This window comes from Melitaea cinxia, chromosome 7, assembly GCF_905220565.1.
Source record: "Melitaea cinxia chromosome 7, ilMelCinx1.1, whole genome shotgun sequence".
Lineage (NCBI taxonomy): Eukaryota > Metazoa > Arthropoda > Insecta > Lepidoptera > Nymphalidae > Melitaea > Melitaea cinxia.
In genome coordinates, this window is record NC_059400.1 from 10,097,176 (window position 1) to 10,111,304 (window position 14,129).

Here is a 14,129-nt window from a genome sequence, read left to right on the forward strand (position 1 = left end):
GATAAATGCCTAATTTTTTTTTTTGTAATTTAGCTAAACCTTCGGTCCTAACTGATACGTACACAAATAAACTCTAAAAGCAAAACCATGTGTTTAAACGTAAAAGACATATTTAAAAAAAGAAAAGTGCAAAACAAATGATAACTTCGAAGATTAAAAAAAAATAATAGCCACGAAATAATTTATTTAAAAGAATTTTAAAAACTTTCTTAGTTTATCTAGTTTCTACCAGAAAAAAAATCAATAAGTTAGCTTTATGGCATCACTCTCAAATTTTGGTTCAAATACGACGTCTGATATTTGAAAACTTAAGTTTAAAACATTGTAATACTATTGGTCGTGTTTACAATGAGTACGACTTTTTTACTTCATCTATGTTATCGGGTATGATAGCCGCGCCAGATGTCGGGAAAGTTACAACTTGAACGAGTTAATGACATAATGAGCTAGTGTTAGAGTGAGATAGAGGCAATCTGTGACTTATGATAATGACAAACAATTGAATACGTCACACTGCTCTGCTAGTCGTCTGCTTGCCCCCTGCGCTTACAGTGCGATAGCAATTCCTCTTCTCTGACAGTTACTCATCAACGCGATCATGGAGCATAGAGAACCATGAACGCGATAAAAATTGCTTTCACACCGGACTTTGATTGCATTTCGATTTGGACAAGGCAGAGTACCAGGAACAATCCCAGGACGTCTGCCACTAATAAGGGAATTAACCCGGAATTGGTAGAAGAAATTATTGAAGAAATAGAAAGAGATCCCAGTGTAAGCATCAGAACCATTGAACTCCACACTCGAATATCAAAATCTGTGACACACCGCATACTTCAGAGTGAGGGCTATCACCCATATCACATTTAAAGGGTGCAACAGTTAAAACCGGAAGATTTCCCCAGACGAGTTAGATTTTGCCAAGAAATGTTGCTCCGTCAAGCAGCCAATGAAAACTTTTTTAAATCAATTTTATGGACTGACGAATCACATTTTAAGCGAACTGGGATTTTCAACACTCATAATTACCATTCCTGGGCTTTCGATAATCCTCATCTTGCGTGACAGGGAAATTTCCAAGAACAATTTAGCGTAAATCTGTGGTCTGGAATTGTCAACAAACAATTAATTGGCCCATTTCAGTTACCTGACCGATTAAATGGTGATGAATATTTAAATTTTTTAAGAAATAATCTGGAGCCCCTGCTTGAAGATATTGATTTAGAGACGAGGCGAGACATGTTTTTTCAAAATGACGGCGCACCATACCACTATGCCAGGATTGTCAGAGACTATTTAAACAGGCGTTTTAGAAACAAGTGGATCGAGTGAGGCGGGACCATTGTATGTTGGCAGAAGGTCGTTTTATCTCAAAGAATGGGCATCAGGCTGAATATGGAGCAATGAAATTCTCTCTCGACTTAACTTTTATATATATTCTAATTTCGTTGTGAAAGAACACTATTGGACAAAGGAAAATAAAAAATTATAAATATATACTTAAAATGATTTATTTAATCAGTTTCGATTTTATTTTTCAATTACATCATACCTCTATAAAAATATTTATTACAAAATAATGTACTATACTTAAATTAAAGTTTAAGTAGCTTAGTAATGTTATTTATAATTATTAGCTATAATTCTATGGACGTATTCTGAAAAATTCGATGTTATACAATATTAATATTTAACTCAAAAAACAAATTTATCTACCTCATTATTTTTATATATAACATCTTTATACTAATATTTTACCATAGTTTATAAATCACAATATGCATGAGCAGAAGCTTATGTACTCATGAAAACTTTAATTTGTACATTATAATTCTACTTATAAATGCGAACTTAAATATCTTACGTACCTAGTAGGCAGTTCAAAGATGGATACTATTGTCATTATAATATTCTTAAAAATAATTTACATTCTATCTAAATGTAAATAAGAATCAATAAAAAGTAAGTAGAAAAGAGTTTTTATTATCGAATAAAATCTTTTGTGTACATGAAAGATCTATCAGTTTCATAATAAAACGTTATTATTCAATCATTTTACACACTTATATACTGAATACCTACAATACGACATGATTGGCACATGTTCTTACAGATCAGATACAGAAATTATTCTTAGCACTTACTTCTAAATAAAAAGAGTATTTATCAATAATAATACCCACTGAGATATTTATTTAAATGTAAAAATGCAAGTTTAAACTTGATATATGTCACCTCCCTAATATTATAAAACTAAATCCTTATAAATATTTTAAACAAAGTTTTCCCAATAATCAGTTTGTAAGTTTACTTAATATTTATGTGATGGGCCAAAATCGTTCTATGTACGATTATGAAATAAACATAATCTATTTTAATTAGAATCGGTGTTCACAAAAAATGTACAGTTTAATTGTAAATGTTTTAATATGTAAGTATCTAATTATTAAGCTGAGGTCTTAAGGGCAGTGACCCTTCGACCCAGAAGTTGGGACGTTGCATCATAGTTTGCCAGAGAGCTACTTCCTTCCCGACGCTGTCCATCCAATTGACATTTGCCCCCATGTATGTACCTAAAAAACATAAAAAAAGTGTAAAATAAATATTAAGTACGATAACAAAACGCAGTTGCTTAATAATTTTTGTTCTATAAAATCGTTAAAGGGAGTGGGGAAGACCGACGAAGCGTGACATTTTGTGACAAAGGGGTGGGGAGTATCAAAATACGTCTAATTGTTAGTATTAAAACATGAAATATTAACTACATATCCCTGATCGAATAACTTAAACTTCACAAATTCAAGCTTATATTGATTTGTTAGCGAATTGAATGTTTTAATTTAATAAGTTATTGGTGCAAAGTTGCAAAATATGCGACGAAGCGGTTTCGTAAATGTGATCAACTAAGACAAGGACTGTGCTGTGTGGCTACGGCACTAAAGAATTTAGCCACCCCCTCTCTTCCCGTGGGTGTCGTAGGAGGCGACTAAGGGATAACACCACCACAACCACCTTGGAACTTAAGAAGCCGACCGATGGCGGGATAACCATCCAACTGCTGGCTTTGAAATACACAGGCCGAAGACGGGCAGCAGCGTCTTCGGTGCGACAAAGCTGCGGTCACCAACCCGCCTGCCCAGCGTGGTGACTATGGGCAAAACACATGAGTTCACGTTATTTTTGGCGTAAACTTGTGGAGGCCTATGTCCAGCAGTGGACTGTATAGGTTGTAATGACTCAACAGTGCGAGGACTAGGATTAGACAGGAGGATTGTGCCCTGAATGAGAGTGTGTGAAGGGAGAGTGGACGCACCGGTGCCGAGCGACAGGCGCACGGCGCCCATGAAGTCGTTGGAGGCGAGGCGGTCGCGGTCCCACAGGCTGAGCTCCAGCGCGCGCGCCGCCAGCTCGCGCAGCGCCACGCCGCGGTACGTGAACGTGTGCTCCCAGCGCGGGCTCAGCGTGCGCCGGCTCACCGCCGTCTTCTGCTTGGCGAGCCGCCCGCGCTCCGGCAGCAGGTAGCTGGGGCGTGGTTCATTTATATACACAACTATATCGTTACGTTGCATTTTTTTTTTATGTCACTAGGTCGGCAAACAAGCGTACGGCTCACCTGATGGTAAGCGATTACCGTAGCTTATAGACACCTGCAACACCAGAAGCATCGCAAGCGCGTTGCCGACCCAATCCCCAATCCCCCCAGGAGCTCTGGTCACCTTACTCACCAACAGGAACACAATACTGCTTGAAAACAATATTATTTAGCTGTGATCTTCTGTAATGTCGAGGTACTACCCCAGTCGGGCTGCTCCATATTTTGAGCAGGAATTCCTGCTGTGCCCTACCTCAGTTTTAAACAAATATCACAGTATTAAACAAAGTCGAACAAACATTTTTAAAACTACGCAACAGATTTTGATGGTTTTTCTTTAGTAAGTAGAATGATTCCAGAGGAAGGTTTATATGTTTAATACACGCACAATATAGCAGAGGAAGACTGATACTTGTTGCAACCGTGCGAAGCCGTGGCGGGTCGCTAGTATATATATTGTTATACTTTGCGAATTTTATTCAGTATCGTTTTAGCTACTTATTTCGTTTAACATATACATATATATACATATATATTTTGTATTATATCCATAGATACAAATACGTTATGTTACGTTGACACATTAGTTTAGGATAACAAAATCCAATGTTTTAGAGTTGCTATGGTCTTATAAGAAAATATTTCATACAGTTTCAAATTTACTAGAGTTTAAATATTAATGACGACACGGCCAGTTTATCTAAATATCTCAGTCTCGTAGTTACAGCATATCTCTTAAAACAGTTTCGATTTTATTTACTACGACGTTGAATCGGACTTCGAATTTTTGATATACAATTTTCATCGAAAATAAAAATGTTTTAGCGCAGAAGATTAAAAAACATATATATATACTTTCGTAATATATATATATATATATATATATATATATATATATATATATTACGAAATTTAATACTTAATTTTTTTTTACGAGAACGTCAACTTACCTTTTACAAAAGACATCAGCTAAACCGTTAGGTTTTGTAGCAACGAGATTCTTAGCTTCCTTAACTAGTACGTGTAGAGTTCCTTTACCGCGAGCGACGTCTTGTATCTCGAACTTGAGACCGATTATAATGTCACCTCGCGAGCCTTGGTGCTCATCGAATTGCTCCGTCTAGAAAAACAAATATTGTCCTTAATAATGAAATAATGGCCGATGGCGGGATAACCATCCAACTACTGGCAATAAAATACACAGGCCGTAGACGGGCAGCAGCGTCTTCGGTGCGACAAAGCTAGCCCTGCGGTCACCAATCCGCCTGCCCAGCGTGGTGGCTACGGCCGACACACAATGAGTTCACACCATTTTTGGCGTGAACTTGTGGAGGCCTATGTCCAGCAATGGACTGTGATAGGCTGAAATGATGATGATGAATGACATAATTATTACAACACAGAGAACGGACGTATTTCTCTAATGGCCAGAAGGGCCATATGGCTCAGGGCGAAATTCTGCGAGAGACGGCGCAAGCCGAGAATACGGTCTAAAGATGCTAAAAAAATTAATGAATTTATGGAATGGGTGGCCTAAAAAAACAAAAAAAAAAAATTAAAAATGGTAAAATTTGGAAAGAAAATAATATATATAATAACTAAAATCTTTTACGTAAACTTTGAGAGACACTCTTATTGCTTTAAAGTAGGGCACCACCGAAAAAAGTCGATTTTATTTTTTGTCGCCCATCATTAAGCTTTACAGAAACATCGGATGGTTCTAGAAGTACATATTTGTCACATTCAGGCAATATAGGAGATGGCTTAGCCTTATTAAAGAAATAATTGTCTAGAAAGTCGTTTAGGTTGAACATGCCATATTCCATACAATACTAAATCAGTATTCGTTACTAATTTTTATAGCAGCTGGGTACAAACTTTTAAAGTATTGCCATTACTTAGCCTCTGTCATGGATTACAGCAGTTGAGAAACAATTCGTTTTTTTTAATAAACCAGCCGGCCTAGCATGCATACAACGAGATATCTCTTGACGAGAGAGAGAGATAATGTCTACATCGAGTATTTTCTCGATTACCCTAACATGCGCACTACGAGAGACAAAATTCTCTTCCGAAGACTTCGCCTTGTCGAGTAGAGAAACATTATCAACCATAATCACAACTGAATATCATTCTTATTTCTTATGTCGTAAAGTTGATTTTACAAGGTTATTGACCAATCGTGCCAAACCGGGATGAGCCAACGTTTGTATAATTTCAAACGAGTGACACATGTTTTATTTAACAATGTTCTCGGCCTTTTGGCTAAGATAAAAAGTGTATATCTAATTTAAAAAATCTAATATGGAAAATAAAACGGCGTAAGTAAATGAATTTAATTATATTTGTAAAACAATATGCTCGTGTTGTGCTTTATATCTTGTCGCACATTAGATAATTGTAATTCTATCACGCATTGTTTTTTTTTTTTTTTTTTTAATTTTTAAAATTTTTTGAATTTTTGAATTTTTTTTTGATTATTGATTTTACTTTTATTCTATTTAATTTTATTTTTACTTATTGATTTTTTTAATATAATTTTGTTTTGTTTTTTATTCTGAATGTTGTCTTGTCTTGTTGTACTAACCCAATATGGACTTATACTTTGGTCTGAAATAAGGTATTATTATTATTTAGAATAAGAAGCAACAGGGCGCAAATACGTTTTTTGTGTCATTATATGGCACACTTCACTCGACTTTTCGCATTTCCCGCTCTTCGTATACCGAAATTATATAATTATAATAGGGAAACGCCATGGTATACAAAAAATAGGCACCCGGTTTTATTTATTTTTTATTTATCGTCTTTCTCGTCGATAATATTGAAAACGAGAAGTTTCTCTTCCTAAAACGACAAAATTCGACAAAATTACGATGTCATGTTAGCTTCCGTAGAGATAAATATCACAGATCACTAAAATTTAATGATTATCTCTTCTATTGACGTAACGAGAAGAGTATCACGTGCACGCATGTTAGCTACTGTAGACAAAGAGAGATAATACGAGAAAAGGGGTAGACAAAATTTTGTCGTGGCGCGCATGCTAGGCCTGCAGGTCAGAAAACAAGCGTACGGCTCACCTGAGCAAGCCTGATTGCAAGCGTGTCCCCGACCCTACCTTCCATCAAAAGCCCTGGCTACCTTACTCACCACAAGAACTGCTTTGAGAGCAGTGTTATTTGGCATTGATCTTCTGTAAGATTGAGGTACTGCCACAGTCAGGGTGCTCCAGACTTTGAGCAGGATATCCTGATGTGGCATACCATTCGTAAAACATTGCTAGTCTGTACGTACCCTCTCGTGCAGCTTGTACCACATGGGCTCGGGGTCGTCGAACACGACGTCGGCCAGCGGCAGCGTCACCTCGCCAAGAAAGTCGTTCCGGCCGAACATGTCCGCGTGCCACACGCTCAGCCACAGTGTCCGCGTGGACAGCGAGGCGAGCGGCTGCGCGAAGCTCAGCGTCTCTTCGAATACTGGGTTCAGCGTATTCTTCTTAACCTTTGTCTTCCTCTTGCCAGTCTTCGACTTGTCGGGTAACAAGTAAACCTGTGAACAGTGGGTTTGAAAATGAGTACCTACGTAATAATTAGATATAATAACGCTTCATACTCAACGGCCTTCAGTTGTGCAAAACACCCAGTGTTTAAGACAGTTACCTCAACGCGTCATCTAAAAAAAAACCTACAAAGCGAAGTGTTTCTTATACTAATCACGAGACCGTGTGATAAGCCTATTTATTAGTTATGGTATTAACAATAATATTATTAATTTTATGCCTCCAAACGAAGAAGGGAAGCAAAATAAGCAAAAAAGCATATTTTCCCCCTTTTCGTAACATTATTTTCTTATGAATACTCAGCTCCTATTGGTCGTAGCGTGATGTTATAGAGCCTATAGCAGAAATGTCAAAGATACGGTCCGCGATCGCAATGTGTCACAGAAAGAAATACATTATGTACTATGTAATTAAATAAATAAAATGTAATAATAACTCAGAATTTTTTTTATTTTAATCTGGCCAGCTTACACAATCTAAATTTAATATATGGCACTCTGTTTAATATATGGCACTCTGCAAAATTGTGTTTAACACCCCTGGCCTTCCTCGGTGAATAGACTATTCAACACAAAAAGAATTTATCAATTCGAACCAGCAGTTCCAATGGTGTTTCATGTGGTGTGTACATATAAAATTTTTGTTTCTCAGGATATCCCACAACGACAGATGTATATCAGTTTTGTCATTATTTTTATTATATAAGAAATATATTTGCATTGATATAAGAAAATAGAATACAACTATGAATTAAAGACTAAAAATGCGATTGCGAAAGGCATACTAAGCGCAAACGCGTTTAACCGTAAAGAAGTCACTAAATACAGTCTAGTTGACCTCTTGATATGTACACACAACACCGTGCGCCAAGGTTAAATAAAACATCGTTACTATTTTTTATACACAAAATAGAAATATTTATATGTAAAAATATATTGTTACGTAACAACGACAGAACCTGTCGTTCTAAATGAACCGAAGAGTCTCGAATTATCGAATTGTAAAAATATTATAATACACAATGTAATAGATATTCTTGACATTTCTTGACAATATAGGTAGTTTTCAATGTTTAATATTTAATCAATGCCTAAATGTTGCTGCTATATACCTACATGGGAAAAGCGTCGCGTAAATTAGATCGCTCGAGAAAATATTTACATAACGCAAACATTTTATGGTCATGGTTCTCATCAGTGGGGTAACGTGAGTGGTGCCGGAAGTCCATGGCCCCGGGCGGCACACGAATGTGGCTGGCAATTTCCCATCTTTTTTTCAATTGATATAAATAATTCAAAATCACATCCCCATTATTGTAACATACATAAAAATACAGTAAAGTTGAAAACCTCCTCCTTTATTTAAGTCGGATAATAAAAATAATGAAAATTGTGGTTGCAATGTGTTAAATTAATTTAGTAAAAAAAAATTAATTGGTAGGTGCGGCATATTTTCGGTGGGCCCCGGGCGGCAAAAAACAAAGCTACGCCACTGCCACTAAGCGAATTAAAATTATACGTGAGTCGAAAAATTTCTGAACTGTTTGCATTCTATTATGGTAAAATTTTAAGCATGTAGTTACCTATAAAGTATGTAGTTTAAAATATGAGTGAAACGTACCTTGACGTAAGGATCCGAACGGTTGCGCTTTACGTCGATAGGGGCTAAATCTCGGCATCGTTTGACGCCCACTTCAAGAGCTCCTAGTCGATAGTTGTACAGCAATGAAAACTGAACTTCTCCTTTCACGGTCACGTTCCCCCGCAGGCCCTCACCCGCTCCAGAATAAACTGAAGCCATAGATTCCGATCGAGCCTTAAAATAAAAATAATAATAATTAATAAATTTAATGAAAAAATATACCATCAAAGAATTGTTGTAAAATAAATGCAGCAGTTAAGATTGTTACGCCAACAATAATTAAATTAGTTTTGACATTTACGGATTGCTTAAAGGATTATTCACACAAATTAAAAATGTAATAAAAAATAGATTATCGAGGCTTTGTACATTGTGTCGCAAGCGTGTGCTAACGAGACTGAATTGTTTTTGTTTACGCTTATTATCTCCTGACACATGATACGTGTAACAATGACAACACTCGTGTTTGCGTACGTTGGAAAATGAATACATAGCGTAAATTGTGTGCTATTTATTTATATACTAATATAAATGTAGTAAGACGTTAAAAAATGTAACGTGTCTATGAAAATCTCCTGTTTGACTTTACCTTGTATGAAAAACTATTCCTTTTATACCTTTAAATAAATTGTAAGTACACTAGAATAAAACTTTAACGATGAAAACACTACTTAATATGCAAATTATACTCTTTTATATGTAATCTTAAAATTATCTTGTCTTTTCAAGCGGTTGCTTGAGGTATTAAATTGATAATATACGCAATTAATTACCTATTACTAAATCTTTTAAGGATATAACATAGATATAGTAAAAAAAAGTAGATAATGCGCGGCCTTTGTTGTTAGTGAAGCCACAAAACTCGGCTCCTTCAAGTAAATACACGCGCTCACGCACACATATGCATCAAACTACGCTCATTTTCGTTAGTATGTCACGAGGCTTCATACAGTAACTTTGCTTATAAAATTCCGTCTTGTGTGATTAAATGGTGCAAAAACAATACCAAAGTAAACAAAAAATCTGAAGGAATATCGTTTCACACGTAAGTACATATAAAACTTTAAATTTATTGTTATTCCAAAATAATATTGAGGTTATTCGGAACTTATAATTTCAATGTCACGAAATGACGTACCACGGGAGTGTTGCCAGTAGTTCTTTTTTTCAATACCCCAAAATGTGGGTAAGTAAATTGTACGCAATCAGAAAAATAATTAAGTAAAAAGTAGACATAGTTATTGTTTTTTTTTCTCGTGTTATTTTATGTTACATAAATTGAAAATAAAAAAATCAAAATATGTTTATGAATTATTAACTCGTTTGTTTTATGTTTTAACTTTTTACAATTTTTGAGTAAACTATACCCATATTTTACTATCAAATTTCATGGTTTTAGGTTTCCAACGAATATTTTAATAAGAGGTGAATGGGTAGCGGCTGTAAGACAGAAAATGACCACGATTATGCTGGCCATGCGCATAAAGTCAATTTAATACGATTAGTGATTGAAAAATATTTGAACATAAGACTACATCATATTAGTAAAATGCAAACAATGACGATGACTCTGAGTTCTAAGCGACAAAAATTTAAAAAACTTATACAACATAAAGGATTCTAGGTTTAAGAAAAATAGTTAAAAAAAAACCGACTGCAAACTGAAAAGAGATAAACAGAGGGGATAGGAAGTGTCCATTCATACGATTATCTTACGAATATATTTTTTTATTATTCTACCGATTTTTTGTTTTATTTTTAGTAAATTTATTTAAAACTATAAACAGGTTTTTATTTTCACATACCCATTTTACCTATATTAAATTAATTGTTTAATAAAAATTTTAGGGACTTTTTTTAAAAGGTGTCAACACTTCACTCACTCACACATCTTTAAAAAAGTGGCTTCAGTTTTCTGTTCTAGGTGCGTTATCTACCTTTTTTTACTTGATCTATGGGATATAATGACATATTATATGTTAAATTAAGCAAAATATTTCAACGTGCGTAGCATCTTAAAATTTTATTATTAAAAAATAAAATACAAAATATATTATTATCATAAAATATTAGGAATTATTATTTTAAAATATTCGTTCGACAGGAGGATTTTATACCAATTTTATTATTTTATTGTAACGACATTCTCAGCCATTTGAATACATATTTTTTCTGTTTATTCTAATCAAATGGATTTGTCGCCATCTTAACTGACTTAAAGAGAATAAATAAATTAATCTACGGGTAACTGGTTTTAGATGGAACGATTGCGTGGTTGGCGATGTCCTTTGGTAACCGTCAAAAAACATAAGGTAATAATGTTCTAATTTAGACTTAAGAATGATTGAGGTAAAGAAAAGTTATTAGGAGTTGTGCAATAAAATAATATTAAACAGTATATTGATCGAAACATATTTAGTTTTGTTGTTGAAAAGATGTTTAAAAACAACGTTTTCCCTGATGTGATAATTAGGCGATAACGTTGTTGTGCCCTCGTTTTTACCCTTGGTTTTGCTTACACGATAACAGTATGCTATCAACAGTAGGCACTACCGCTGGTTTAAATTCACGAATTCAGTATTATAATAACGATCGTTAAAAAGTTATGAATCATCGTTCATCTATCTCCTCTTTACGCAGATTGAGCGAAAATCACTTCTAATTTATTTGTAACTCATTGATAATGAATATAAGTTACTACTTAAAAGAGACGCCAATATGTAAGTGGGTCAACATACCACACACGACATTGTGTAACAATATCATCCTACATAGTAAGATTATTTAATATACAAGAGAGCAACAAATTTTATAATAACGCGTTACCATTGATATATTTAAAACATTCACAAAATAAAGGCTTTTTTAATGTTAGAGAACAAAAATTAAGTTGAAAGAGAATATCGTTTATTAAAAAAATAAAATTTTAAACTAAATAAAACATCGAATGCCATAGTTAAGACCTTAGTTCGAAATTGTGAAGTACGTACAATAGTACAAAAAATGAAAAACCTTCAACATTCGTAAAACCACCTACATCTGTATTTATCTTAATTGTTTAATTTATATATCTGGCGAAATAAAATTGTTCCTGTTTGCCTTGATATTTAAAAGTAAAAACAATTAATTAATGAGCTACATACGGAAAGTAGATACTTACTAAGACAAATTTAACCAATAAGGCAATAACTATTTAGTAGAATATAATTTATAAAGCAAATTCGTCTATTATGATATTATTACAATAAAACTTTTGTTAAATACTTTTTTTGTAAGCCCAGTTGTTCGCAGGCCATGTCGTAAGAGTCATGACAATGTGCTGGAAACAAAACAATTGCAAACGCGGCCTCCGAAACAATACTTGTTTCTAACTTTACAGTTATACAAACTAACTTTAAAGCGCTAATAAAACATTCGGCTATCCATCTTTCCAGTCTGTTTCGTAAATTCCAAGTACAGTATGAACTTCGGTCGAGTGTTTACAAATGTCTCATACAAATTTGTAAGATACATAAATTTAACAAAATTTGCTATCAATACAACTAGACATACATATAAATAAAAACGAGTGTGCTTTAGATCACACGACTGAAGTAAAACTTCTTTAGTAGCTCCATCTAACTTATATCTCCCTCTCAACTTCCGTTCGCCTCGCCCGATCTCACTTTTTGTAACTTTCTCGTCATGCATTCAGCAGCTTACTCCTCAAGCGTGCGTAAAGAAGTTTTACTTCAAAATTAAACTGTCTATCGTTGATTTCAAAATAACTGTTTTTTTTTCAAGTTTTAAGTATTTACACGATACTAAAAAAACTATTTAAAAATTTTTGTCTGTCTGTCTGTTTGTCCAGGCTAATCTTCGGGACGGCTGAACCGATTCTGTGGGGACTTTCACTAGAAGATAGAGAAAGGATATTTTTTTCGTCAAATTAACGCGAGCGAAATCGAAGGGTACAGCTAGTCCGATAGAATAAAAATTATCATAAATTTAAAAGGATCGTTTTTTGGCTATCACTAATTAATGATACATTTTTTAAGTATTACCTCTATTATAGTTTTATATTCAAATGATGTATTATTACACAGATAAAGAAATTCAATAAAAGATTTTAAGTAACAGTAGATACTTGTAACTTATTAAAATAAACTAAATTTACCTGTAGACCACTCCTATTAATGGGAAATCTATCTCTGTCCATATCGCGATCATGTGGAAGCGGTGAGTTGGAGCGCCTCGGGAGTGTGGCGTGTCCAGAGGACAGTCCTTCTGATATGTATATTTCATCTGAAAAAAAATTTATTAACGTTACCAATGATTATGTAATTCGACTTCATTAAATACCTTGCTGTAGTAAGAAAATGCTATAACGTTTAGCTAAAGAATGATTCGAGGATTCAACAATTAAATTATACTTTTTAAGTTTGACATCTGAAAAGCTGAACACATTAAAAAAGGTTGCTTATACACAATAGTCAATTTTACAGATCTTTATTAGGTACTCAAATTATGGAGACAGATTTAAACAAACAATAATTCGAAATAGGTAAGTGTTTTTTGATTATAGAATTCGCATTCACAGTAGTGGTGTAAAGTGAACAAATGGGGTATATGATGTGTATAAGTGGAAACGAAATCAGATACAGCAGATATATAGCAAGTCAATTGATCAATTTTGTATACAATCTCTGGTGCATCTTGCAAGCATGCGTGCTACAAGAAATCGAACAGATTCCTGAATACCGTCATTTTCTATTTCAAGCCAATCGTCATTTTTAATGTAACGATATTTTTTCCCCCTTGTAAGAGAATTTTCGTACCACTCCAGAGATTTTAAGAACGAATCCCGACAATTCATAATTTCACGAATGATTGACATTTTCTCACCCTTTTTGAGAGTACTGCTTTCACTATTATTTCCTGAATCGTTTAACATTTTTGTTTTGTTCGAGTTGTATTTTATAACGTTAATTTTGTTAAGGCTAATGGCACTGGCCTCCTGCTCCTTTGATAGTAAAAGCAAGGTGGTCGATTTTATTGAATCGTTGTCCGTTACTTTATAAGTACCATCTGTGTCAGAGACGGTAATTACTGGATTTGTGCATTGTTTTGGAACTTCTGATTCTGTATTTAATGTGTAACTATGACCAACATGGCCTACTAAAGATGAATTTGGATCATCCAAAGGTGAAACATAAACATCGTCAGAAGATTTTTTGCAACAAAAGCAAAAACGATAAAATACTTCACGATAACTTGATGACTTTTGTCCACTTTTACTGTCACTAGAATTTACAGAATAAATGTTCACTGATTGATATTCATTAGTTTCATGTT

General features: G+C 34.3%; 1 protein-coding gene and 1 long non-coding RNA gene across 2 annotated transcripts in view; one reads left to right on the forward strand and one right to left on the reverse strand.

Moving 5' to 3' along the window:
* Window positions 1–1,963: 1,963 nt before the first annotated feature.
* The window catches only part of LOC123655165, a 78,456-nt gene continuing 66,290 nt past the window's right edge, over window positions 1,964–14,129 (reverse strand). Inside the window, exons 5-10 of the mRNA XM_045591000.1 lie at window positions 12,952–13,079; window positions 8,775–8,969; window positions 6,890–7,144; window positions 4,543–4,712; window positions 3,314–3,522; window positions 1,964–2,573 (exon numbers count right to left, since the gene is read on the reverse strand). Coding sequence (XP_045446956.1) covers window positions 2,440–2,573; window positions 3,314–3,522; window positions 4,543–4,712; window positions 6,890–7,144; window positions 8,775–8,969; window positions 12,952–13,079 — 1,091 coding nt within the window. The 3' untranslated portion in view covers window positions 1,964–2,439. The remainder of the gene's footprint in view (window positions 2,574–3,313; window positions 3,523–4,542; window positions 4,713–6,889; window positions 7,145–8,774; window positions 8,970–12,951; window positions 13,080–14,129) is intronic.
* On the forward strand, window positions 9,516–12,671 carry LOC123655342. Its single transcript, XR_006743384.1, has 3 exons — window positions 9,516–9,536; window positions 11,054–11,107; window positions 12,646–12,671. It is a non-coding gene; the product is annotated as an uncharacterized LOC123655342 (long non-coding RNA).